The 23,434-nt window shown below is 38.9% G+C and overlaps 1 protein-coding gene and 1 pseudogene across 2 annotated transcripts in view; both read right to left on the minus strand.

Moving 5' to 3' along the window:
• The window catches only part of LOC102823116 (cytochrome P450 2C21-like), a 32,752-nt gene that overhangs the window by 2,746 nt on the left and 6,572 nt on the right, over positions 1 to 23,434 (minus strand). The window contains exons 2-8 of one of the 2 annotated variants that reach the window (XM_006831171.1): positions 20,021 to 20,183; positions 18,472 to 18,621; positions 15,005 to 15,165; positions 11,852 to 12,028; positions 10,333 to 10,474; positions 8,312 to 8,499; positions 3,378 to 3,519 (exon numbers count right to left, since the gene is read on the minus strand). In XM_006831171.1, coding sequence (XP_006831234.1) covers positions 3,378 to 3,519; positions 8,312 to 8,499; positions 10,333 to 10,474; positions 11,852 to 12,028; positions 15,005 to 15,165; positions 18,472 to 18,621; positions 20,021 to 20,183 — 1,123 coding nt within the window. The remainder of the gene's footprint in view (positions 1 to 3,377; positions 3,520 to 8,311; positions 8,500 to 10,332; positions 10,475 to 11,851; positions 12,029 to 15,004; positions 15,166 to 18,471; positions 18,622 to 20,020; positions 20,184 to 23,434) is intronic. The other variant, XM_006831172.1, reaches the window with a different exon arrangement.
• On the minus strand, positions 21,309 to 21,801 carry LOC102820431 (annotated as a pseudogene).

Below are 23,434 nucleotides of genomic sequence, written 5' to 3' on the forward strand. Positions count from 1 at the left end.
TTCTAGGATATACCCTTTGGTTGGTTGATGATGCATGGAGGGGATTGGAACCATGGCAATGAAATGATATACGATGGAATGAATGTAAGATTAAAGTTCTCTCATGTAAACTATATAATTCACAATAAAGCATTAAAAAAAAAAAAAAAGAAGATGAACCAGATGAAGTTGAACATTTCAGGGTAGCAGATCATCAAGAACAAATGATAGTGAAGGAAGAAGTCCAAACTATACTAAAGCAATGATGAAACACAAAGCTCCAGTCATTAACAGACTACCAACTGAGGTATTCCAATGAACAGATACAACACTCAGTTATCTATGCCCAAAATTTGGAAGACAGCTGTCTGGCCAACTGACATATTTGTGCCCATTCCAAAGAAAGGAGATCCAACAGAATATGGAAATTGTTGAACAATATCATTAATATCACTCCTAAGTAAAATTTTACTGAAGGTAATTCAAAAACAGTTGTAGCAGTACATCAGTAGGGAACTGCCAGAAATTTAAAGGGAATTCAGAAGAGGATGTAAAAGAAGGATATTATTGCTGATGTCAGATGGCTCTTGGCTAAAAGTAGAGAATATCAAGATGTTTACCTGTGTTTTATTGACTATACAAAGGCATTCTACTGTGCAGATCATAACAAATTATGGATAGTATTAGGAAAAATTTGAATTGCAGAGCACTTCATTGTGTTCATGTAGAACCTGTACACAGAGACCAAGAGGCAGTCATTTAAACAGAAGAATGGGATAAGGCACGTGCATGATTTAAAATCAGGAAAGGTATACATCCGGGTTGTGTCCTTTCACTGTGCTTATTCAATCTGTATGGGAAACAAATAATCCAAGAAGCTGGACTATATGACGAAGAACCAAGAACTCAGCGTCAAGATCAGAGAGAGATTCATTGAAAACCTGTGATCTGCAGATGACACTACTTTACTTTCTGGAAGTGAAATGTACTTGAAGTACTTACTGATTAAAGACTGTAGTCTTCAGTATGGATTGTACCACAACATAAAAAAAATAAAAATTCTCAAAACTGGACCAGTAAACATAATGATAAATGGGGGAAAGATTAAAGTTATCAAGGATTTCATTTGATTCGGATCCACAGTCATTGTCCATGGAAGCAGCAATCAAGAAACCAAACGACGAATTTCACTGGGCAAGTCTGCTGCAAAAGATCTCTTTAGAGTGATTAAAGTGTAAAAATGTCACTTTGAGGACTAAAGTTTGCCTGACCCAAGTCATGGCATTAAATTGCTTCATATGAATGCAAAAGCTGGATGACAAAGGAAGACTGAAGAAGAATTGATGAATTTGAATTATGGTGTTAGTGAAGAATACTGAATATGCCATGGAATGGTAGAAGAACCAACAAATCTGTCTTGGAAAAAGTGTAGCCAGAGTGCTCCTTAGTGAGACTGTCTCACTGAATTTGAACATATTATCAAAAGGGGCCAGTCCTGGAGAAGGACTCGGTATAGGGTCAGCGAAAAAGAGGGTGACCCTCAGTGAGATGAAATGACACAATGGCTGTTGTTGTTAAGTGCCATCAAGTCGGTTCTCACTCACAGTGACCTTAGGCTTTCAATCTTTGCAACAATGGGTTCAAGCATTGCAGTGATTGTGAGGATGCTACAGAATTGGGCAGTTTCTTTTGCTGTACATTGGGTCACTATGAGTCAGAACTAACTTGTTGTTGTTATGTGCTGTCGAGTCGGTTCCAACCCATAGCGACCCTGTACAGGGTTTCCAAGGCTGTAAATCTTTACGGAAGCAGAAAAGCCTCATCTTTCCCCGGTAGCACCTAATAACAACAACAACAACAGACGTTTTTATAACCTGTTCTGGAAAATATGCATTGTACACTTACTGTGGCTATGGTTATAAATCTTTGCAGCCTGCCAAAGCATATCTAAGCATTTATATCCAATGGAAAGTTTTCCCTCCTTTAAAGCTCCCTTTCTTTTGCCTCAATGGAATAGTAACCAGTCAATGGGTTTATTGTAATTTTTTTTGTTTCTTGCCTTATACATGTCCCCATTTGGGACCCTCTTATCTGAAATTGCCTTGTTTTCACTTACATAAACTGGTAGTCTCCTATTCAAATTTCTCCCTAGTGCTGAAAAAAAAATCCTCTATATTTCCATTTATTGACTGAGTGAGTTTCCCTATGACAACATTCACTAATGCTGCTAATCTAGTGGCTTTTACATGAAATTACTGCTGCTCATGTGTCAGTTAAAAACTGGAGTATAAGGCCTAAAATCTTATAACGATGCCCACAGTATCAGGATAGAGATTGGCCTGTGAATCCTGTGAAATAAATGTAAACCCAGAGTAAGCTCATAGCGTGTTGTTGTTGTTAAGTGCCATCAAGTCAGTTCTTACTCACAGTGCCCTTAGGCTTTCAATCTTTGCAGGAGAAGAAAGCCTCAGCTAGTAAGCTCAAACAGCAGACCTTGTGGTATGCAGTCCAGTGCTTTTTGTGTGCGATAACTCCTTATATGCGATAACATGATCCAAAACGCAGGAAGGAGGATAAGGAGTAGTATAGCAAGGGCTTGGTTTGGGATCATTGCTGTGCGTTGCACATAAACCATAATACCAAGGGTTGCTTAATACTTCATTTCTTAGATACAGAATCAGAAGTACTGACCTAGGATAGTAATATGTCCCTGTTTATGCTAGTCTCTGACTTGTTACTTCACCACACTTGTTACTTCCCTTAATGTTACCCAAACCTCTAAACACAGTCTCATCGTTAAATTCTCTTTAATTAACCTTTTTTTTAGTATGTCACCTGTTTCTTTTTAAAATCAGTGCAAATTGAGAGTAGGTAATCAAATGTCACTTCCTACAAGGAAATTTCCCTTACCTTCCAGTTACTCCATACAACTCCCTGATCCTCACACCTACCCTTAATAAAGCAGATTCAGGAGGTCCCCTCTCTAGGCTACCACAATAGCCTCTAGTGTTGCAGGTTTGTACTGGAGTTTCACTATCTGTTAGTTCATCTTCCTCTCTCTTAGAGAGAAACTCTGGATTTTAGTTGAATTGGAATCCCTGGAGCTGTGCGTGGGACCGCTATGTATAAGTTACTCAATGAAGTTTATTGAGTTAACTACTTCTCAGAGCATGTGAGAAAAGCCTTAAAGGACTTGGACTTCCAGGTAGAGCTCTTACGAATCTCAGTGGTGAGTCAGGTGGCAGCCTGCAATCCCATGAGAAGTAACCTTGACTTTGAGAATGATGACTCTAGCCTCATACAAATAGCCATTTGAACAGCCCAGAGGAGCCTCCATGCAAAAGCCCTTCTTCATCTCATTTGACCCATGAGTCCCGAGGAAAAGGAAGTTCACTTGCCTGATGAAAAAGGAATAAAGTAGTCACTCTTCTTAAAGTTTCCACTTTCATCAAGGAAGTGGCCGGGGTCAAACTGCTTTGGATTTGGAAATTCTTTGTCATCATGCAAGACAGAAGTTAGAGACGACAGTATGTTTGTGCCCTGATAGAAACAGAAACAAATCAAATAGATTATAAAAACCAGTAAACTTGAAAAAAAAAAAAATGAGAAATCACTCCTCTAAACCTTTTGCTTTATAGATGAGGAATTTGAAGCACAGAAAGAGAATTTATTTGCCCCACATCACAGAGAAAATTAATGAGCAAGCCCAGAAGGCCTTAAGCCATGGAATGCCCACTCCATGGAACTGTTCAGTGACTCCAAGGCATACTCACCAGTCTGTAGTTTGATGCCAGCACTTGCTTTGCCTAAAACCAAGGAAACTCCCTGGGGTACATTTTCCAGGATATATTTCAGCATTGTGTAATAGGGCTGATGTCATTGAAACTTCAGCTCATTGACTTTGAAACCATGTATGTATGTGTGAGACCCTCTGCAAAAATTGAGTAGTTGCTTCACTTTTCTATCAAGTTGAGTTGTCACATGTTTTTGTGGAGAGAAGAAAGTATTTCTGGCATCTAGTAGGGTTTTCTAGGTCCCTCAATAGCACAAATTACTTGCACTTGATTATAAATTGAAAATTTGGTGGTTCAAACTCTCCCAGAGTTGCCTTAGGAGATAGACAGATCTGACTATTTGCTTTCAGAGCCTTGTAAACCTATGGAACACATCTACTTTGTACGCATAGGATCACCATGAGTCAGAATGAAATTCGTGGTAACTAACAACAGCTACTTACTTACCTGAAGATCGTCTGTTTGAACATGCCCAGCAGTCTTGTGACTGTCAAGAAAACTGTTTTTTCTTTTTTAGAGAAAATAGAACAGTATTCTATTCTGTAACACATGTTGTTGTTGTTTTTGTTGCTGTTGTTAAGTACTGTGGAGTCGGTTCTGACTCATAGTGACCCTGCACAGGGTTTCCGAGGCTATAAATCTTTACAGGAGCAGAAAGCCTTATCTTTCTCCTGCGGAACAGCTGGTAGTTTCGAACTGCCGACCTTGTGGTTAGCAGCCCAATTCGTAACCAATACGCTACCAGAGCTCCTTCTGTAACACATAAGAGTGTCCTAAGTCAGAATTGACTCAACAGCAAGAAGTTCAGTTTGGTTTTGATTTGCTTGTAGGATTTTTCTAAATATGCGTAAGAAATGATTTAGAGTTTGGGGTTCAGAATCATTTAAATAATTCTATCAAATTAAGCTCTGTGACCATGTTAAATTGTTTAACATTTCAGTGACTTAATTTTATCATTAGCAATTTACAAACAATACATTTACATAGATTAATTGTAAATATAAAACGAGATCATACATGAAATACTTTTTACAGAAAGAGTCCTACATGCAAAACTGCTCAATATAAAGAGATTTAGTTACTGTGTTGTTGTTTAGTGCCATGAAGTCAGTTCTGACTCATAGACACCCTATATAGGGTTTCCAAGGAGCAACGGGTGGGTTTGAACTGACAATCTTGTGGTTTGCAGTGCAGTGCTGATCCTATAGTGCCATAACAGGACTCTTAGTTACTGTTGTTGTTGTAATTAAGTGCCGTCGAGTTGATTCTGACTCATAGCGACCCTGTATAGGGCTTCTGAGGAGCGACTGGTGAGCTTGAACCACCGACCTTGTGGTTCAAATGACCTTGCAGTCCAGTGCATTAACCCACAGTGCCACTAAAAATTCCATCCACAATACTTAATAAAGTCTTAATAACAGCCAGACATTTACAATGTGAAAGATACAAAGTCCCAGCTGAACACTTCCCAGTATACTGTACGGCCTCTACAAACGTATGATGTAGTTCTCATTCCAGAAGCTCAGGGGAGAAGGCATAGACAATCATTTTCATGGGGACAAATGAAAGAGAAAATCAAATATCTGTCCCTCCTGACTTTCATCTTGTAACACAGCCCATCTTTTTTTTCTCTCTGTCTCTCTTTCCTTTTTAACAGAGTTACTCTTATGACTCATTCTCTGGCCTTGATGAACATGATCTCAGAATGATGTGCCAGAAGATATTGTGGTCAGTCCTTGAAAAGGTATTTATATTAACTTAATTTATGACAAAACAATTCTCCAGACTAGTGCAAATGTCTGCATCTAGCTATCTCAGGGAATAACAAATGAATTTATGGTTTTCTGCAATGAACAAGAAGCAATCAAGGACTTTGATACTTTATAAAAGAGAATGGTACACTCACCCTAAGGCACTCTAGAGGTGCAAAAGGTTAAGAGCTCAAGTGCTAACTGAACCACCCAGAGGCTCTGCAGCAGAACAACCTGGTGATCTACTTCCGTAGAGATTAAGTCAAGACCCCCCTATGGGACTACTCTGCCACATGGGGGCACTATGAGTCAGAATCAACTTGACGGTACCTAATAACAATAGCAATAACACTTCTCCACAACTGGGTTTCTGCCTGGCAGCCCTTTCCTCTCCCAGACCCCGGAGTTGAGGAACAATCAGCCATGCTTTTACTGAGCTGAGAAGGCAGAGATCAAAATCTGGCACCTGGCATTGGTGAGGAACATACAGGACAGGAGAAATCTACAAATAGGGAGGATCTCAAAAGTGCACCAGAGTCTCCTTAGTTGCTCCATGACTATGGGTTGGATGGCAAATATAAAGAGAAATCCCATGAAACCTCTCACAATATGACTGCTGTGGAGTTGAGAACTGAAGATAGATGCCAGATATGCAGTACTAAAGATTGAAAATCTAACCCAGCTAGGGTGGAGAGAAAAGTCTTGGAAGCTCAGATATTCTGTGTTGTTGTTAAGTGTATGCCGTTGAGTCAGTTCTGAATCATAGCGGCCCTGAAGAGATTTCCAAGGAGTGGCTGATGGATTTGAACCACCAACCTTGTGGTCGAGTGCTAATAACAGAACACCACCCTCAAAATGCCAAATTGTTGGGCCAAGAAACCTATCTTGGAGTCATATTTGAGGATTAAATTAAAAATTAGCCTACAATTACAAAGAATTATACTAAGCCTAACAGAATGAAAAGCATCTGTTAGTAATTTAACTGCCAGCAAAAAATAAAAATGAACATCTTTTAAAGGAAGACACTATATCTAGTATTAATGTGGGACTTATAATTAAAGTGGAAAAGTCAATAGACCATACCCCAATATATTAAAATCATTAGCAAGAATTTTGAAGTAGATAATATGAATACATTCAAGTACTTAAAGGGACAATAAGTAATAATAAGGATATATATTGAATATAAGGAGCTCTGGTAGTGTAGTGGTTACAAATCGGGTTGTGAACCTCAAGGTCAGCAGTTCGAAACTACCAGCTGCTCCGTGGGAGAATGATGAGGCTTTCTGCGCCTGTAATGATTTACAGCCTCTGAAACCCTGTACAGGGTGGCTATGAGTCAAAACCAACTCCACAGCATATAACAACAACAACAAAGATTTACAGCCTTTGAAACCCTGTACAGGGTCGTTATGGGTCAGAACCGACTCCACAGCACACAGCAGCAGCAGCATATTGAATATATCAAAAGAAAAATGAAACCTAAAACATAAATTCTAAAAATAAAAAATAGAATAGCAGAAATGAAAACTCTGCTGGGTACAACTAGCATTGGATACCTCAACAAAAGGTGAGGGAACAGAGACATACGTACCTATCGGAAAATCACTTAGAATCTCCTATTGAAAAAACTCCTGGAGTGGCGCTGTAGGCTCATCACTGGGCTGTGAGCCACAAGGTAGGCAGTTCAAACCTAGCAGCTGCTTCTCAGAAACCCTATCTAGGGTCACTATGAGTTGGAACCAACTCAATGGCACGTAACAACAATAAAATCTTTATGGGAGCAGAAAACCTCATTTTTTTTCTGCAGAGCGACTGGTGGATTCAAACTGCTGACCTTGTGGTTAGCAACCCAACTTGTAACCCACTATGCTACTATGGCTCCTTATGCCACAGGTAGAAAGGTTTACTTTTAAATAGGAAAACCCTTCTTCCATAATACAGACAGATATAAAAAAGAAATCAAAGAGCTTACATAGAACTAAAATCTATAAATCTAATGGAAGGAAATTGTGTGACTTGGTTTCCAATAGCTGTGATTTTCTGTGAAGTGAAAGTTTAGATGATTACTGAAGAAAAAGAAGATGTTAAGAGTTAAGTCTGAAGTACTTCCAGGTTATAAGAGTCCTTATGGAGCATGGTGAGACATGCTGAGTTATGTTCTACAGCAGGATTATTGGAAAGGAATGAGAACACATTTGGGAGCTAGGGGACTGAAAATAATAGCAACACAATTGGGGTCTGTGATAATAATACTAACCTAGTGGGGTCCTTCCTAGCACACACCGGCAGAGAATGAGGACGTTGAGTGTTGAACTGGACTTTTGGCAAGTAAGTAAAATATTGGTGGAAAAGAACATAGGATTGTGTCTATGAGTAACATGTGGTAAAGTGATGACAGAGCTTGGCTAATAAATCATCAGAGTGTGGAGCTATCAATGGAAGAAAATCATGGAGAGGTCTAAGCACGACTATATTTGCAAAACTATGTCAACAAACTAGTTAGCATGTTGCCTGAAAATGAGATGCCTTGTTTATAATTGTGCTAGTATGACACTGTAGGATAAGCACTGGACCACAAGGTCAGTTTGAACCACCAGGTCAGTGGTTCAGACTCACCAGCTACTCTCAGAAACCCTTACAGGTCACTATGAGTCAGAACTGACTCAATGGTACTTACCAACAACAACAAATACCTGTAGAAGTTTAGATAATATATAATCATAAAACTGTGATAGTTGATGATCTAAGATTTCCAAAGAAGCCTGTAGATGAAATATCTCTCACCTTGGGAAGAAAATATTGTCTGAATTGAATGTCCTGGGTCACCGCATGGGGCAGACCCATGGGGACAAGATCAATGTATCTCTGGATCTCGTGCACCACAGCATCCGTGTAGGGCATGCTGCTCCTGTCCTTCATGCAGGGGCTCCGGTTTCTACCAACCACACGGTCAATCTCTTCGTGGACTTTATCTGGTAAGGCAAAAACCAGAATGAATGTGAAATAGAGTAGAATTGAAGTACCTTTGATTTGATCTCCTACTTGGTACATTGTGGGAAGTGAGAAAGGGAAATTATGTGTCACTACAGCCCTAAGGTGGAGTCCTGGTGTGGTATTGTGGGCTAATGAGTCAGACTGCAGTCATTTGACCTACAAGGTCGGTGGTTCAAGCTCATCAGCTGCTTCTTAGAAACCCTATACAGGGTCGCAATGGGTCAGAATCAACTCAATGGCACTTAACAACAACAGCGGCCCTCAGGTGGGGCTCTGAGTGACACAAATGATTTGACTTCAACTACTAACCCAAAGGTCAGCTGTTAAACCCCACCCAGCAGTACCATGGATAAAAGTCTAAGCGTCTCCTTCATACAGATTACAGTCAAGGAAACCCTATGGAGCAATTAGACTCAGTAACACACGGTATCACCATGACTTGGAATCAATTTGACAGAAATGCGTTTGCCTTTACTGCCATAAATGAAAAAATAAAACAGAATTTAAGTTTCTTTGGCAAATTCATTAGAGATGTCAGTGTATTTTCTTATAAGACACTGCTCTACCAGTAAATTCATTTCTCAACTCTGACACTCTATTGTGTGTACTTTTGTTTAATCAACTCAAAAGTCAGGAATCTTGAAGGGTCACTAATGATAATGTAGTTTAACAACTTTTTGGATGTCAGCTTTTGTTTTAGATGCGTGAATCCCAAGAGTGTAAGAACTACCCCATGCAAGTTTAAATGTACTGAAAGCACTTTAATGCAAAAAAACCTCCACAAAACAGCCTTTTATATGTTTTTACTGAGCAGACTCAATAAAAAGAAAGAGTACTTCAAAAAGTGGTCTTTACAAGAGAGCTATGTTTGTAAGGAAAAATTATGTATCCGAAAGGTATGTTGTTATTGTTAAGTGCCATCAAGTTGGTTCCGACCCATAATGACCCTGTATAGGGTTTCTGAGGAGTAGCTGATGAACTTGAACCACCGACCTTGCAGTTCAAACTGACATTGCAGTCCAGGCATTAACCCACAGTGCCATGTATATGTTGTTGCTGTTCTTGTTAAGTGTCATCGAGTCAGTTCCGACCCATGGCAACCCTGTATAGGATTTCCAAGGAGAAGCTGGTGGGCTTGAACCACTGACCTTGCAGTTCAAATGGCTTTGCATTCTGGCACATTAACCCACAGCACCACACCAGGACTCCATGCTATGTATATAGTTGGTTTTATTTTTTTAATTTGGGAAGTGATTCTCTTTGATCATAACTTTATTGAATATAACGTTGGAAGAGAAATACCCTTTAACCAAAGGCATGTAAGGTGACAGATTTTTAGAGAAAGAGAGACCGGTTCTTCCCAGGTCCTAAGACAACTCTGCTCACTGCAACGTTTCTGACTCGGATCAAGGATACTGCAGTGACGCTGTACCATAGCCCGGAGAACGCTGACCTCTGTATTGTTTAGGAGGTTCATTATCTTTTCTTTTCTTTTTTTTTAACCCTGGTGGCACTTTGGGTCAGGTACTGGGCTGCTAACTGCAAGGTTGGCAGTTCAAATCCTCCAGGGAAGAGAAAGATGAGGCTGTCTGACCCTGTATAGATTTGCAATCTCAGAAATTCTATGTAGGGTCACTACAAGTTGGAATCGACTCAATGGCACTAGATTGGTGTTTTTTATGTTCATTGGCTTCATCCAACAGCAAGTAGATGAAGTGGTGAAAAAAATTTGTGAGACAGAGAAATAGTTATCAGTGTAGCTTGCAATTTCCTGCTTGGAATGTAACCATGCACAGCACCTGTGTTCATACCTGCAATCTCAGGATGCTTCAGCAAGAGCAAGAGTCCGTATCGGATGGTGGTGCTCGTTGTTTCAGTTCCCGCACTAAACACATCCCATACTGTAATGACTAGGTTGTCCATGGTGAATTGGGACTGTTTATTGTGTTTCTCCTAGCAATGATGTGTCACAATTAATTGATAAATAAAAATCCTTAGAAGTAATATACAAAAGCACAACATAACATCAAAATTTGGCAAATTAAACCAGACATAGATAGTTCTATAGCTGAATGTAAAGGTAGATGAGTTGTTAAGATTCCTTCAGAGTGCAAGACATAACAGGAGTTAAAATTTTCCAATAAGTCTTTTTTTGATTTGTCACTGTCTCACCCTGTAGGAACAATTGTTAGCTGCCTGCCTTCAAGTTGGTCCCCGACTGATGACAATCTCATGCACAAGGGGATCAGACTGTTGTGACATGGAGTTTCACTGGCTGAATTGCTAGGCCTTTCTTTCTAGGCTATCTTAGTGAGGAAACATGGCTGAAACCAGGTCAGCATCATGTTGTTGTTGTTAAGTACCGTGGAGTTAGTTCTGACTCATAGCGACCCTATACAGGGTTTCCGAGGCTGTGAATCTTTACAGAAGCAGAAAGCCTCATCTTTCTCCTGTGGAATGGCTGGTAGTTTCGAACTGCTGACCTTGAGGTTAGCAGCCCAATTCGTAACCACTATGCTATCAGGTCAGCATCATAGTAACACACAAAGCTTACTGACAAACAAATTGTACCTATGCCTGAGGTATATGGGCAAAGAATTGACCCCTGCTCTCCCCTGTAAAAGGTCATAATTCTACCAAAGAAGCACCACTGCCCTTGTAGAGTCCAATAACTCCTCTGTAACTTATTTTAAGCAATTTTTATCAGATCACTAATCTCTTTCAATTCTAACATAATTATCTTTTTTATCAGCTGTGAATGTGTCATTCAAGTCTCTACAACTACACAAACTGCACCACTATTCCCAACTGCATCATTCCAGACTTGTTTGTTGTTACACCCACCACAATTCCTCAATTCCAATCAATATAGACTTTTTGAAAATCCCACACAATTGATCACGGCGCTTACGAAGATCTTCTTAAGTGTTGTTAAAAGTGAGCCCTTTTGGATTCCAGTTCATTCTCATGTTGCCTCATTTGTTACATCTTCCATTCATTTCCATACTTAACATGGAACTCATTTTAAGTACAATGACATCCCAATTATCACTATTCTTGAATATATAAATGTGTTTGTGTGTATACTCTTTTCAGTCTGCCTCCAAATAAAGAATTAGCTTTCCTGTAGCAATTTTTTAAAATCTTCTAATTTTCAGTGAGAATTTAGAAATTTTCCAAACATCAAATATGGTTTGTATACACAATAGATTGAACTAGCAATTCATATGTCTTTGGAAGGAGCATTTGCTCTAATATTCAGATTTCAATAGGAAGAACAAAGCACATCATCCCCAAAGATGAAGTAGCAAATCAGAATTCACACTGTACCTGTTCCATTTTAATCAGAAAGTAGTCAATAAAGTCCCGAGGATTACTGAGATCCAAGGATTTTTGGTGTTCTTTTATTCTCTCTAAAATAAACTTTTTTTGGTCCATGACATTCTTAAATAATTTGTTATGACATCCTGGAAGATAATGTATCAGGGAAGGAAAAGTATTGTAGAGCTGAAAGAGGAAAGAAACATTCATTAATTCACTCAGTAAACATATACAGGCCCATAACATGGATCAGATACTTTGCTGCATGCTGAGTAGATAAAGATGAGTAAACTGTGCTTCTTGTTCTAGAACATTCTTAGAATTTGAAGGAAAGGGCACTGGAAAGATGAGGTAGCATATAAACAATTTACAAGACAATCTCAGAACTATTTTAATTTATTTACTGTAACTCTCTGCAGGAATTCAGGAACATACCACAGTAGTCATCTCTTTCTAAATGGGAATATTGATGTTAGAAAAGCTACTCAACAATTCTAAAACACCAAACTAGTCATACGGCAGCTTAACCACAGGGTTCTATCTATCCTAGTAAATCATAAGGTGTTTCTTGAGGGGCTAACCTAAATAGTATCAGAGCTCATTCCTTCTTTTGTAATGAAGACTCAGTGCATCAGAAAGTTTAAAGAAGTGCACAAATCCTGTGTCTTAATTTTATGTAGACATTTTACACTCTCATTTGGCCATTGAGAGTCCTAGAGCTCACTGCCTCTGCTTAGACACCAAAGCAATTTATTCAACTTGCAACAAACTAGATGCCAAGTCAAGAAATCTAGAGTCTAGGTCTGTTCCATTCCTGTTTTAGCAAGGCTACTTTAGATAATATTCCTAATAACTTTAGGTCACAGTGTCCTATTTAAAAACTGAGGGAATAGACTACTCATTTCCAAAGGTCCTTTCCAGCTGAAACACATCAAAATGTCATGATTCGTGCAGAATTTTAGTTCTTAATTACTGCACAACATAGGTTACTAGCATGTTCTCTCTGTGCACCAAAGTAAGAAATACATATGACATCACCATCCTGTACACCTAAATGACAGTAAGTCCAAAAGGACTGTTATTAGGGTCCCAGTTCATATATACAGGGTAGTTTATTCCAAACATAACATGTTTAAACATGTCTCTGTGCTCAGTGTTTTACTGCAGACATGTTCTTTTAGTGACACACTTGACTTTTAAGGAGACCTGATCATCCTGCAGGATATTCAAACCCATTAACCACTCCATGGGTGAAAGATGAAGCTTTCTGCTCCTGTAAATGTTTACAGGCTCAGAAATTCTATTCAGGGTTTCTATCAGTCAGATCACTCTATGGCAGTGGGTTTGGGTTTGGCTAGCATCCAATCAAAACAGATGGTATCTGCTTGGCCAGTTCAATCGAAGACAGAGAAGTCAACTCAGAAGGTTATGGCCACTGTTTGGGAGACTGCAGAGGGGTAATCGTGACAGATTTTCTCAAAGGACACAGGATGATCACTGGAGTCTATCATAAAGAAGTCTTAAGAACACTGCATGTGTAAGAAGATGGCCAGAAAAACTGTGCCGAGGAATAGTTTTCCATCATGCCAATCCATCTGCTCATTCTTTGAGGATAGTAAGGGCTGTCCTACAACAGTTCCATTTGGAAAGCTTACCCCATCTCCCCACAGTATCCTCTCCAGTAAAAGATCCTCCTTTAAAAGTTTTGGGATCCTACTTTGGTGAGTAGCATCTGGTATCTTAAAAGCTCATAAGCTAATAGTTAATCTTACAGTCCAGGAACAGAGGACACTAGGACCATCAAAGGAGACGAGCACAAGCGGAATGTGGGACCCTGTCCAGAGAAGCAGCAACACCAGAGATGGAGACAGAGATGAGGGTGTGGAGAGAGAGATCAGCGAGGACTCTAGACTCATGGAAAGAGGAAAGCTGTGTGTTGACAGCCAGATGCACGTGGCCAGGGGACAGGTTTGCAGAATGTGTCCTTTGGCTGTTTAAATGATTATATATTCCTGAGCGTTTTGGTGTACATCTCCCCCTCCCTAAAAACAAAAACCAGAGGGAATAGAAGCAAATCCTGTTGAATGATTATGCACAGAGAAGATCGTAATTATTACAATGAAACAGTGAGTGTAAAACCAATTTTCACCCATGTCAACTAATTACTCAATTCACAATAACAACTTAAAAAAAAAGGCTCATGAGCAGCCGTCTAAGGTGCAGCTATTGTTCTCTCCATGTGTGGAAGAAAGGAGAATGATGAGAATTGAAGATGCTTGGAATCAACTAGTCCAATAGACTAGTGAAGCATAAGCATCAGTCTCCGTGACTGTATGCCCGAACTAGATGGTGCTCAGTCCCGCTACCAACTATTCTGAAAGGGATCATATTAGAAGGGCTTGGATATAGTGACAGAAAATGTGAAACAAAACTCAATTTTTATTCTAAGCCAGATAGAGACTGGAGAAACCTGAGACTATGGCCCTCGACCACCCTTCAGGCCTGGAAAGAATTCACCCTTTTTCAGCCAAGCTGTAGATAGGTATATAGGGGAAACAAAAACACTAGTAAGCTATGCTCACTATGCATTCATAGAATGGTCAATCATCCCAACTCAAAAGGACACGTTTACCTGAGGACAAAGTTGAGAAGGGATGGGAAAGTGGGTGGAATGTCATTAGGAACCACAGGGAGAAAGCAAGAGAGCTGTTATTGCATGGAAGGAATTGCAATCCATGAGATGAAACAAGTGCTGAATAGAAAACTGATGCTCTTGTCTGTAAACATTCATTCAATTTACAACAAAAAGTTTACCAAATAAAATTAACGTTTGGCGGGGAGGGAAGTCCCTATTTCCAAATATGATTCTTTTTACAGGTAACAAAATTAGAACTTTCACATATCTTTTGAGGGTACACAATTTAACCCATAACAAATGATTTCTCAAAATAAGACCTTAATGTAATTCTAATATTCGATCTTTATTTCTAGACTACTTAAACCACGTTTTAAATTTTACTGATTTGATATTTCACTAGTGAGCTACACATGATAGTTTAAAACACTGCACATGCCATTTACAGGGATGGGGTAAGCCTAAGCAAAAGACTTGCTAAAAAAAGTATTTACTGTTTCACAATTTTAAGAGAATTTCAGCCTCACCTGTATCCAGGGGGTGCTTACAATTTCAAGGTTTTCATGAAAATGCATCATCAAGGTTTTTAATTTGTCATCACTGTAGTCAAATCGATTTTGGAAAATGATGGAGCTAATTACATTGCAGGGGACACAGCCCAGGAGAAAAGTCGGGTCACAGGGAGATTCTAAAAACAATGAAAGTTTAAACTTATAATTTTCATATAAATCTTAAATTGATTGTTTAAAATGACAGAGAAGGGCTAATTTTTAGGATTTTTTGAGAGTAAGAACTACCTGCACTTCACCATCATAACAATGCATTGAACATATCTAAAATAAAATTTATTCTGTTTCCCCAAACAGAACTGTCTCATCAGGTCAAGATTATTAGTTTTTACCAAGTGCCCTCCCATTGACACCATTCTCCAGCTAAGAACTGTCAGCTAATTCCCAAAAAGAAAATAAATAAAAGAAGTTATTTAAAAATATCTTTTAAGTGTGTGGAGCTCAGCTTCTAGTGCCCACAGAAAACTGGGCAGCCTAACTAGGAAATCAGGAGACTGTGGAGACCTGAAGTCATATATTGCAAAACACAATAGTGCTCTCCTTGTAAAAGAGAAGAATAATAAGAAAAAAATTGGAGTTAGAGTCAGATATTTTAAGAAATATGTTGAAGCATGGGAAATAAGCTTCATATTTATAATAAAGAATGTGGCTTGATTTTTTTATGTTTGATTGTTAACAGTTTTGAGATCTCATACTCGCTCTTCCCCTTCCATCCAAACCTGAGGAATCAGATTTCAAAGCCTGGATGGTCCCTCCTTTACTGTCAACAGAAAGTTCAAAGCACACAAGTCCCAGTCTGGACACAGGAACCCTCACCTCAGTCCATTCCCTAATCACCCCATAAAAGCCCCAGGTCCGTGTGGGGATCACCCTGCTCTCCAGGGAAAGCTTCAGAATGCCAGTTATAAACCTTTCCCTACCCTGATGGGGTGTGTGTGTGTGTGTGTGTGTGTGTGTGTGTGTGTATGTGTGTGGCATCTGAACCAGTGTTTTGGTATGAGAGATCTATTCATGGTGAAGACCCAAACAATGTAACTCCAAGAGAAAACCAGCCAGGGACAAAAGTAGGAAATACAAGGGGGAGAAAGGCGCTGTTCAACACGTGAAAGAAACTTCCAACAGTTAGAGTTATCCAGTTTTGAAAAGGGTGATTTCCCACAGTAAAGTGGAATCAAACAAAGAGAGACTGGTTGATCACAGGTCAGGAAGCTTAAGAGGATTTACTCACTACGGGGAAAATTAAATCAGTTACTTTATTTCAATCATCTGTGATCAAAGCAATAGTTCATATAATTTAAATGAAAATTCATAAAGAAACCTAGCCAGATCTGCTGTGACTAAAGGGAAGGTTTTTGTTTTTTAAAAAATACATAATCCCCTAAGGAGTCTTGGTGTGGCTCTGTGGGTTAATGCCCCAGACTGCAAAGCCATTTGAACTGCAAAATCGGCAATTCAAGTTTCCCACCAGTCACTATGGGTTGGAATCTACTCAATGGCACTTAACAACAATAACAACAAGGCCTCTAAGAGCAAATCTGGGAAACATTTACCTAGATGTTCTTTAAACACTCAATCAACAAGTTCTGAGCAATTAAAAAATCAGTCTCATAAACAAATGAATTATCAAATGGTAGATGCTATGGAGAGTCTCCCAATTCATGGCATTCTTGAGATAAGATAAATACTTATATATATTAAGTAATTTGAGGAACTGTCCTCCATGATCAGTGTGAAACCAGAACCATATCTGGACCTGTACAAACATCCTCATGGTTTGCCAAAGCATAGCAAAGTTGTAACACATTCACTAATTGGACACTTTTAAATGTATATGTTTAATAAAACATTGTTGTATAAAAACTCCAGTCAGTCACGGTCCTTGTTACCCAGGAGTCAATATGAACATCGTGTGAAGTAAAGTAAAGCATCAGCAAAAATGAGGGAAATCCTTCCTTAGATGGTCTGACTCAGCGACTGTGAGGAGGGTGCAGGACTAGGCAATGGCTTTTTTGTTCTGCTGTATGTGGAGGGGCCAATATTCAGAGCTGACTTGATGGCAACTAATAATAACAAACCCACTTGGTAGATGATTTTCATGGATATCATACATGTGTATGAAAATGACGGTGGTATTCATAAAAATAAGTAAAATCATGAGGAATGAACTCATCCACTTAAATATCAAGAACGATATAAGGAAAAATAAGGTTCTTTTAATGAAATTTTTACTAAAGAGAATTCTCAAGTTTCTGAGATTTCTACTCCACAGTGAGTCAAACAAATATGCATGACATTTCAGAGGGGTAAAAATGGGACTGATTTTGTACTGAACAATCATTGTTTTCCATACTACTTGCATTGTCTCTCTGCCATTGTTCTGATAATGTTTATTATTGTACCATTAATAATAGAGTAAGAATGAAAGCCATACTTACTCCTGGGAAGCTTTGATAGGGACACAGAAGTCATTCTTTAGTCATCTGTTTTTGCCTCTTTCTTTAAACAACCCTAGAGACACTTCCCAAGAAAACAGAGAAGCTACAAAATAACTTAAAAACTACAATGGCCAATAATCATGACTTTGTCCCTGTCCAATGGTCACTATCACTTGTTGCAATCACGGTATCTAATTGAAGCTCAGATGAAAATGTTCCTGATTATGTCTGCTTACTGTCTGGGCAGTTGGAACTTTACCCTTTGCTTTCCAATGCAACAAAACCTAGTAGAGAGGTGTCAGCTTGAATGTTCTCTACTTGCATTTTCTTAAAAACTGCCCAAACACCTACCAAATGTCAGTGCTTTGAGATAAATAAAATTTTACTAATATGAGGGTGCTTCAAAGAGTTTGTGAAAAAAATACAATTAAAAGATGATTTTTCCATAAATTTTTGAAACACCCTTCTCAACACATAATTATCTTAGTACCTTAGTGGCTTTGATCCTCACTGATGTTACTGTAATTCATCAGAATTTTAATGCATAACAATGTATGTGATTATTTGATGCTCAGTAATCATTGTTCAACAAAAATATACATTATACATATACACATACGATGAAGAGTAACTACATACCACACACATCTGTAAGACAATTTTGCTTGAAATGAAAATTAAGTACATAATTATCATTCCTCAGATAATATGTATCAAAGCCCAGTACACACATTGATTCACAAATTTCATTTTCAAAGTTTTATGTGTAGAAAGTAGTCAAAGATCTGTGATGACTTATATGCATATCCAAATATATTATATATATATATATATATATATATTAAATACAGGAAAAACTGGAAACAACTTTTCTTTCTACAAACAAAAGACTGGTTAGAGACATGGTTAAATCAAAAAGTATTATTTTAGTCTGTTATACTATTTAATCTACCCAAGCTATTACTGAAAATTGCAGAAAGATAGGCTCACCATTGGTTTTCTTTAATGCTTCCACCAGACACAAGGCCTCCTCTTGAACTCGGTCTTCAATAGTCTTTTTTCCCATCCCCATATTCCGCAGAACCATTAGGGAGAAGCGCCGGGTTTGCTTCCATGTTTCTCCATTGCTGAAAACAATCCCTTCAAGGAGAGAAACAGATGAATATTCTCCACTGACATGGGTTCTAGGTAGGAGTCCTTATCTCATAAAATGATACTGACATTCAAATAGGAATGTAAATGCAATGGTTTCAGCCTTGGGGGTTCTCATTAATTTCTACCATATCTGCCTCTTCTGTTAATTTAGTCCAAGATTTTACACTGAACTCTTCTTCATGCATTAGTTCCTCTGACTCTCAGAATAACTATGTGAAGCAAATCGTCTTACCCATGAGGATGCAAAAGATCATGGAGAAAATACGTTTGATCTAAGATCACAGCTAGTAACTCATGCTGCGTGCTGGCCATAGATTGAACGTTCAGGGCTGACATTTCTGCACCGCAAGTTTATTGTAGGAGACGCAACAAGAGGCGTCAGTTCTTAAGAGGAAATGAAACAGCTGTCTGTCTTGGAAGCTGGCTCATGACCACATATTTATTCCTCAGATAAGGAACATAGTCCTTGAAAGACAGAACCTCTCATTTTAACATTTCCCCAGTGTTTGTTTAAATTCTTTCATGAAAAAGCGGTCTTGGCACAAGGGAGTTGAATATCAGAGTTCCAGAGTCAAAAAAGTTTTCCAGGAAGCGTCTTAGAGAACAAAAGGACCCCATATAGACCTTATTTCTCCTTAGCAAAGCCAGTGACTCACTGGAGAACTGGACAGTTTAAGATGGTTTAAGTACTTAATTAAAAGGTTTTTTTCTAATATCAATTCCAATTCACATTTACTATATATTTCTCTATGAATCTTTTCTCAAAGGATATCTGTGTTTAGTATGCTAATCAATTTCAATATGTCCTATGTTTTATTTGTTGTTGTTGTTGTTAAGTGTTGTTGAGTCAGTTCTGATTCATAGCCACCCTGTATAGTGTTTCCATGGAGTGGCTTGGTGGTTTTGAACGTTGACCTTGCAGTTAGCAGTCCAGTGCCACAAAATTGGGGGCAAAGATGAAAATATGTCAAATCAATGTCTCTTGATTTGATTAGTAGTCATTTTTCTACCTATCTTTTCATCTCTTCCTGCTCTTACCTTCTCCATAAATTTCTTTCCCTCTGTCTCTGTCCCTGTCTCTTTCTCCTTTTCTTCACTGTCCATAATTTAAAATGAGCATGTCTTAATCACAAATTCATGGAACAATCCTGTTTATATGGTCTGCTTTCACTGAACTTGGTATTTCAGAGGGCTATTGTGTCACCCTCAGAGATTTTAAATATGGATTAATGATCCTTTGTAGAAAAATTGCTCATAGCTTTATGTGAGAATTGTAAAATCTATTTTCATAAACTTTTAAAAATGCTTATAGTGTCTCATTTGCATGGTCTATTTGGAGCGTTTACAAATTACCACCTCATACATTCCCCAAAGAAAAGCATACCTAAATGCTGGGTGATCTTGTCACTCACTGGGAAACTTCCTCTGCCTGAAAACTCCTCTGCTCGATCAAACAAGGCTTCCTTGACTGCTTCATAGCCATATAATACCACAGTGGGCGTCATACCAAAATGCAGAGTATACACAGGACCATAATCTTTTGCTAGCTGGAAAGTAAAAGGAAATGCAAGAATGTGAGCATTTCAAAATAAAATGCAGGTAAGTGAGGGAAGTGTTTTCAATTGTGCTGCAGAGACATTTTAATATTTCATCCACCCCTTAGAAAATATTTCAACTTTTAGAATCAGTAACATTATTGAAATGGGCATTCCTTTATTGTTGCTACTATTATCATCATTGTCAGTTATGATCTTTTATACAGCTTCTAGTATGTGACAAGGCCAATAGTAAGCATATTTGTCTTGTTCTTTTAATAACTTTTTCTTCAAGCTTTCTACTTTAACTACACCAGCTTTCCCTTTCCTTCCAGCAGATACAGTAATGATGTGTTTCTCCTCCTATTTAAGGAGGGTCCTTCCATCTTTCTCAAGTTAGTCTCAGAATTACCTCTTACTCTCCACTTTCCATTCCCACTTTGTATTGCCAGAGCCCTCCCAGTGTGAATAATACATGGCAACTTAGCCCCAGACATTCTCAAGCTTCCCTTGATGGCTGTTGTTAAGTGCCTTCCAGTCAATTCTGACCCATAGCGACCCTGTGTAGGGTTTCCAAGGAGCAGCTGGTGAGCTTGAACCATTGACCTTGCAGTTCAAACGACTTTGCTGTCTGACGCATTAGCCCTCAGCGCCACACCAGGACTCCTCCCTTGATGGTAGATATGGCCATATGGCAAGTTTTCATGAACTGATGTTAGCAGAAGTGATGTATGAAATTTCTACATCATTGCATAAAAAGTCATTGCTTACTCAGAAAAAGAGAGTGTAATCAGCGTCACTGAGATGTACATGTAGAGACTGAATTGGTTTTGATGTGTGTATTCTTAGCAACAAAACAAGTAAAGGTTTTAAAAGGGCATTTTCTACCCAGGGGTGGAAATGATAAAATGGATATGACCTCACTGTGACCATGTCTAGGGATAGATACATCATGGTAGGAAATAAGATTGAAAACGCTGGTGATTTGAATTACATCATGGAGGAGAGGTCCCAGTACTCAGTTCTGAATGTTTTTAAGAGCGAGAAAGAAGTTTCTATCTTTTTTGGAATTATTATATAATTGGGGTCTTTCTCTCATGATACTTTCTTCAGCCAGTACCCTAAATTATACAGGACTTAGACCCTTAGACCTCTCCAATGTTTCCACCCTTCAATCCGTTCTTTTTTGTGGGTGAAGAACACGGTCTTTATCGTTCTGTGGTGAAAGCTCTTGGTGGGGAGGCTTCTCTTCCTCTTCACCAGCACCGGCTTCTGGCTGCGCAGGATGGCACTAGCTCTGCGGATTGCCGCTATAGGCGGATCAGGCCGGTACTTGTTCTTGCGGATGCTGTTCGTGCCGGATGCTGCTGAGCGTGGCGCGGGCAATCTTGTTAATGGTGGTCCGCACGTAGGAGGTGGCCGGTTTCCGCTGGCTTGACCTCCACTTCAAGACCACCACAAACCCTTTGCCATCAGCAGCCGGCTTCACACCCACAGTCTTGTGGTGTATCAGCCCTTTGTAGCGGAAGGAGTTGCGAAGCTTTAAGTTATTACGCTTGGTGCCGTATGTCTGCTTGTTCAGGAAACTGGAGCAGTTCTTTACGACCATCCGTTGCAGATGCACGGACATGGCAGCATCTCCTGTCCCTGCGACTGCTGGAGACGGAAAGAGCTGCAATCCATTCTTAAAGCAACCAGAGTTAGCTTGGCACTGTTTGAAGCACTTGAATGACATTGGGTTGTTCTTGTGACAAACACCAGTAGTCTTAAAATCCTAATTAACCCTCATCTTCTGACCCTTGCTTACCTCTTCAATTTTATCTTGCATAATGGTTTAACTTGGATTCCTGGTGTGGCGCTGTGGGTTAATGTGCCAGACTGCAAAGCCATTTGAACTGCAAGGTTGGCGGTTCAAGCTCACCAGCTGCTCCTAGGAAACCCTATCTAGGGTCGCTATGGGTCAGAATCGACTCGATGGCACTTAACAACGACAAAATGCTTTAACTTACTCTCTGGGCAACAATCACATTGGTCCTCTTTCAGGGTCTCTTACAAGCAACTGTCCCCCAGACTGAAAACAGTTGGAGCCAAATTATATCTACATTCCATGTGGTTAGTACCTAGTCATTTCTTAGGTCTCAGCTTCACTTTACTTCCTCAAAGAACCCTTGATAACTGCTCTCCACACCTGCAATCTCCCAAGCTACATGGCTTAGTTCTACACTTCCCTGCTACATTGTTTGAGTCTTGTATATATAGTTATATATTTCTAATTGCATATCTAACTGCATGATTGCTTCATAAATATGTCGCCCATAGTAGAACAAAAGTTCCATGATGCTGCGGTCATTTCTTGTTCTTTCATCATTTATAATCCCCAGCAACTAGCATAATGCCTAGTACAAAACAGTATTAAATTACTAGTTGGATATAAAATATACTCAAAATAATTACCATTCTAATTTTAAAGGAATAAAAATTAAAGCTCAGAGAAATTTTAAAACTTGCCCAATGCCAAAAGTTAGTAAGTGAATAAGCTGAAGTACAAACACTTTCTCTTTCAATCCAGACCCCAGAACACAAGACAAAGAAATGAAAATGGGCAGTGCTCTGGTAACGAGCTGTCTCAGGGAAAAGACAGATTTTGGCTGCTTCCTTCAGTCTTCTGCCAATCTGGTGTGGCACTGTAGACTCAGCACAGGACTGTGAACCACAGGTTAGCAGTCAGAACCATCAGCTGCCCTGCAGAAACCCTATGCAGGGTTGCTATATGTTGGAACCGACTCCGATGACACTTAACAACAGCAACATTCTACGTGGAATCATATTGACAGCAGTAACTCAAAAGCTTAGATAGGAAACTTAGGGAACAGTGAGTTTATGTTATTGAGGAACAATTCAGAAGAAGGTGGGAAGGGTTGCATAACTTAAAGAATCTAATTAACGTCACTAAAGTGTTCATGTAGAAATTGTTGAATTTGTGTGCGTTCTGTTGTGTATTTTCTCAACAATAATAACAAAAAGTAAAATTAATTGACAAAAAGTTATCTCTATGTAAATAGCTAAGAATAGAGCAGTTATTGACCTATTCATACAACAAATAAAATAGCAACTTTGAAAATGATCTCTATTATTCCCTTGACTTCAAATCAATGTGTCTTTAGGAAAATTTTAGTGTTGTGAATTTCCAAATTAGATTTGGAATATTTTTAAATTGAAAGCAGCTTTACTTCCATTGTTGTTATTGTTGTTGTTGTTAAGTG

This window comes from Chrysochloris asiatica, unplaced genomic scaffold, assembly GCF_000296735.1.
Source record: "Chrysochloris asiatica unplaced genomic scaffold, ChrAsi1.0 scaffold00003, whole genome shotgun sequence".
In the NCBI taxonomy this organism is placed as follows: domain Eukaryota; kingdom Metazoa; phylum Chordata; class Mammalia; order Afrosoricida; family Chrysochloridae; genus Chrysochloris; species Chrysochloris asiatica.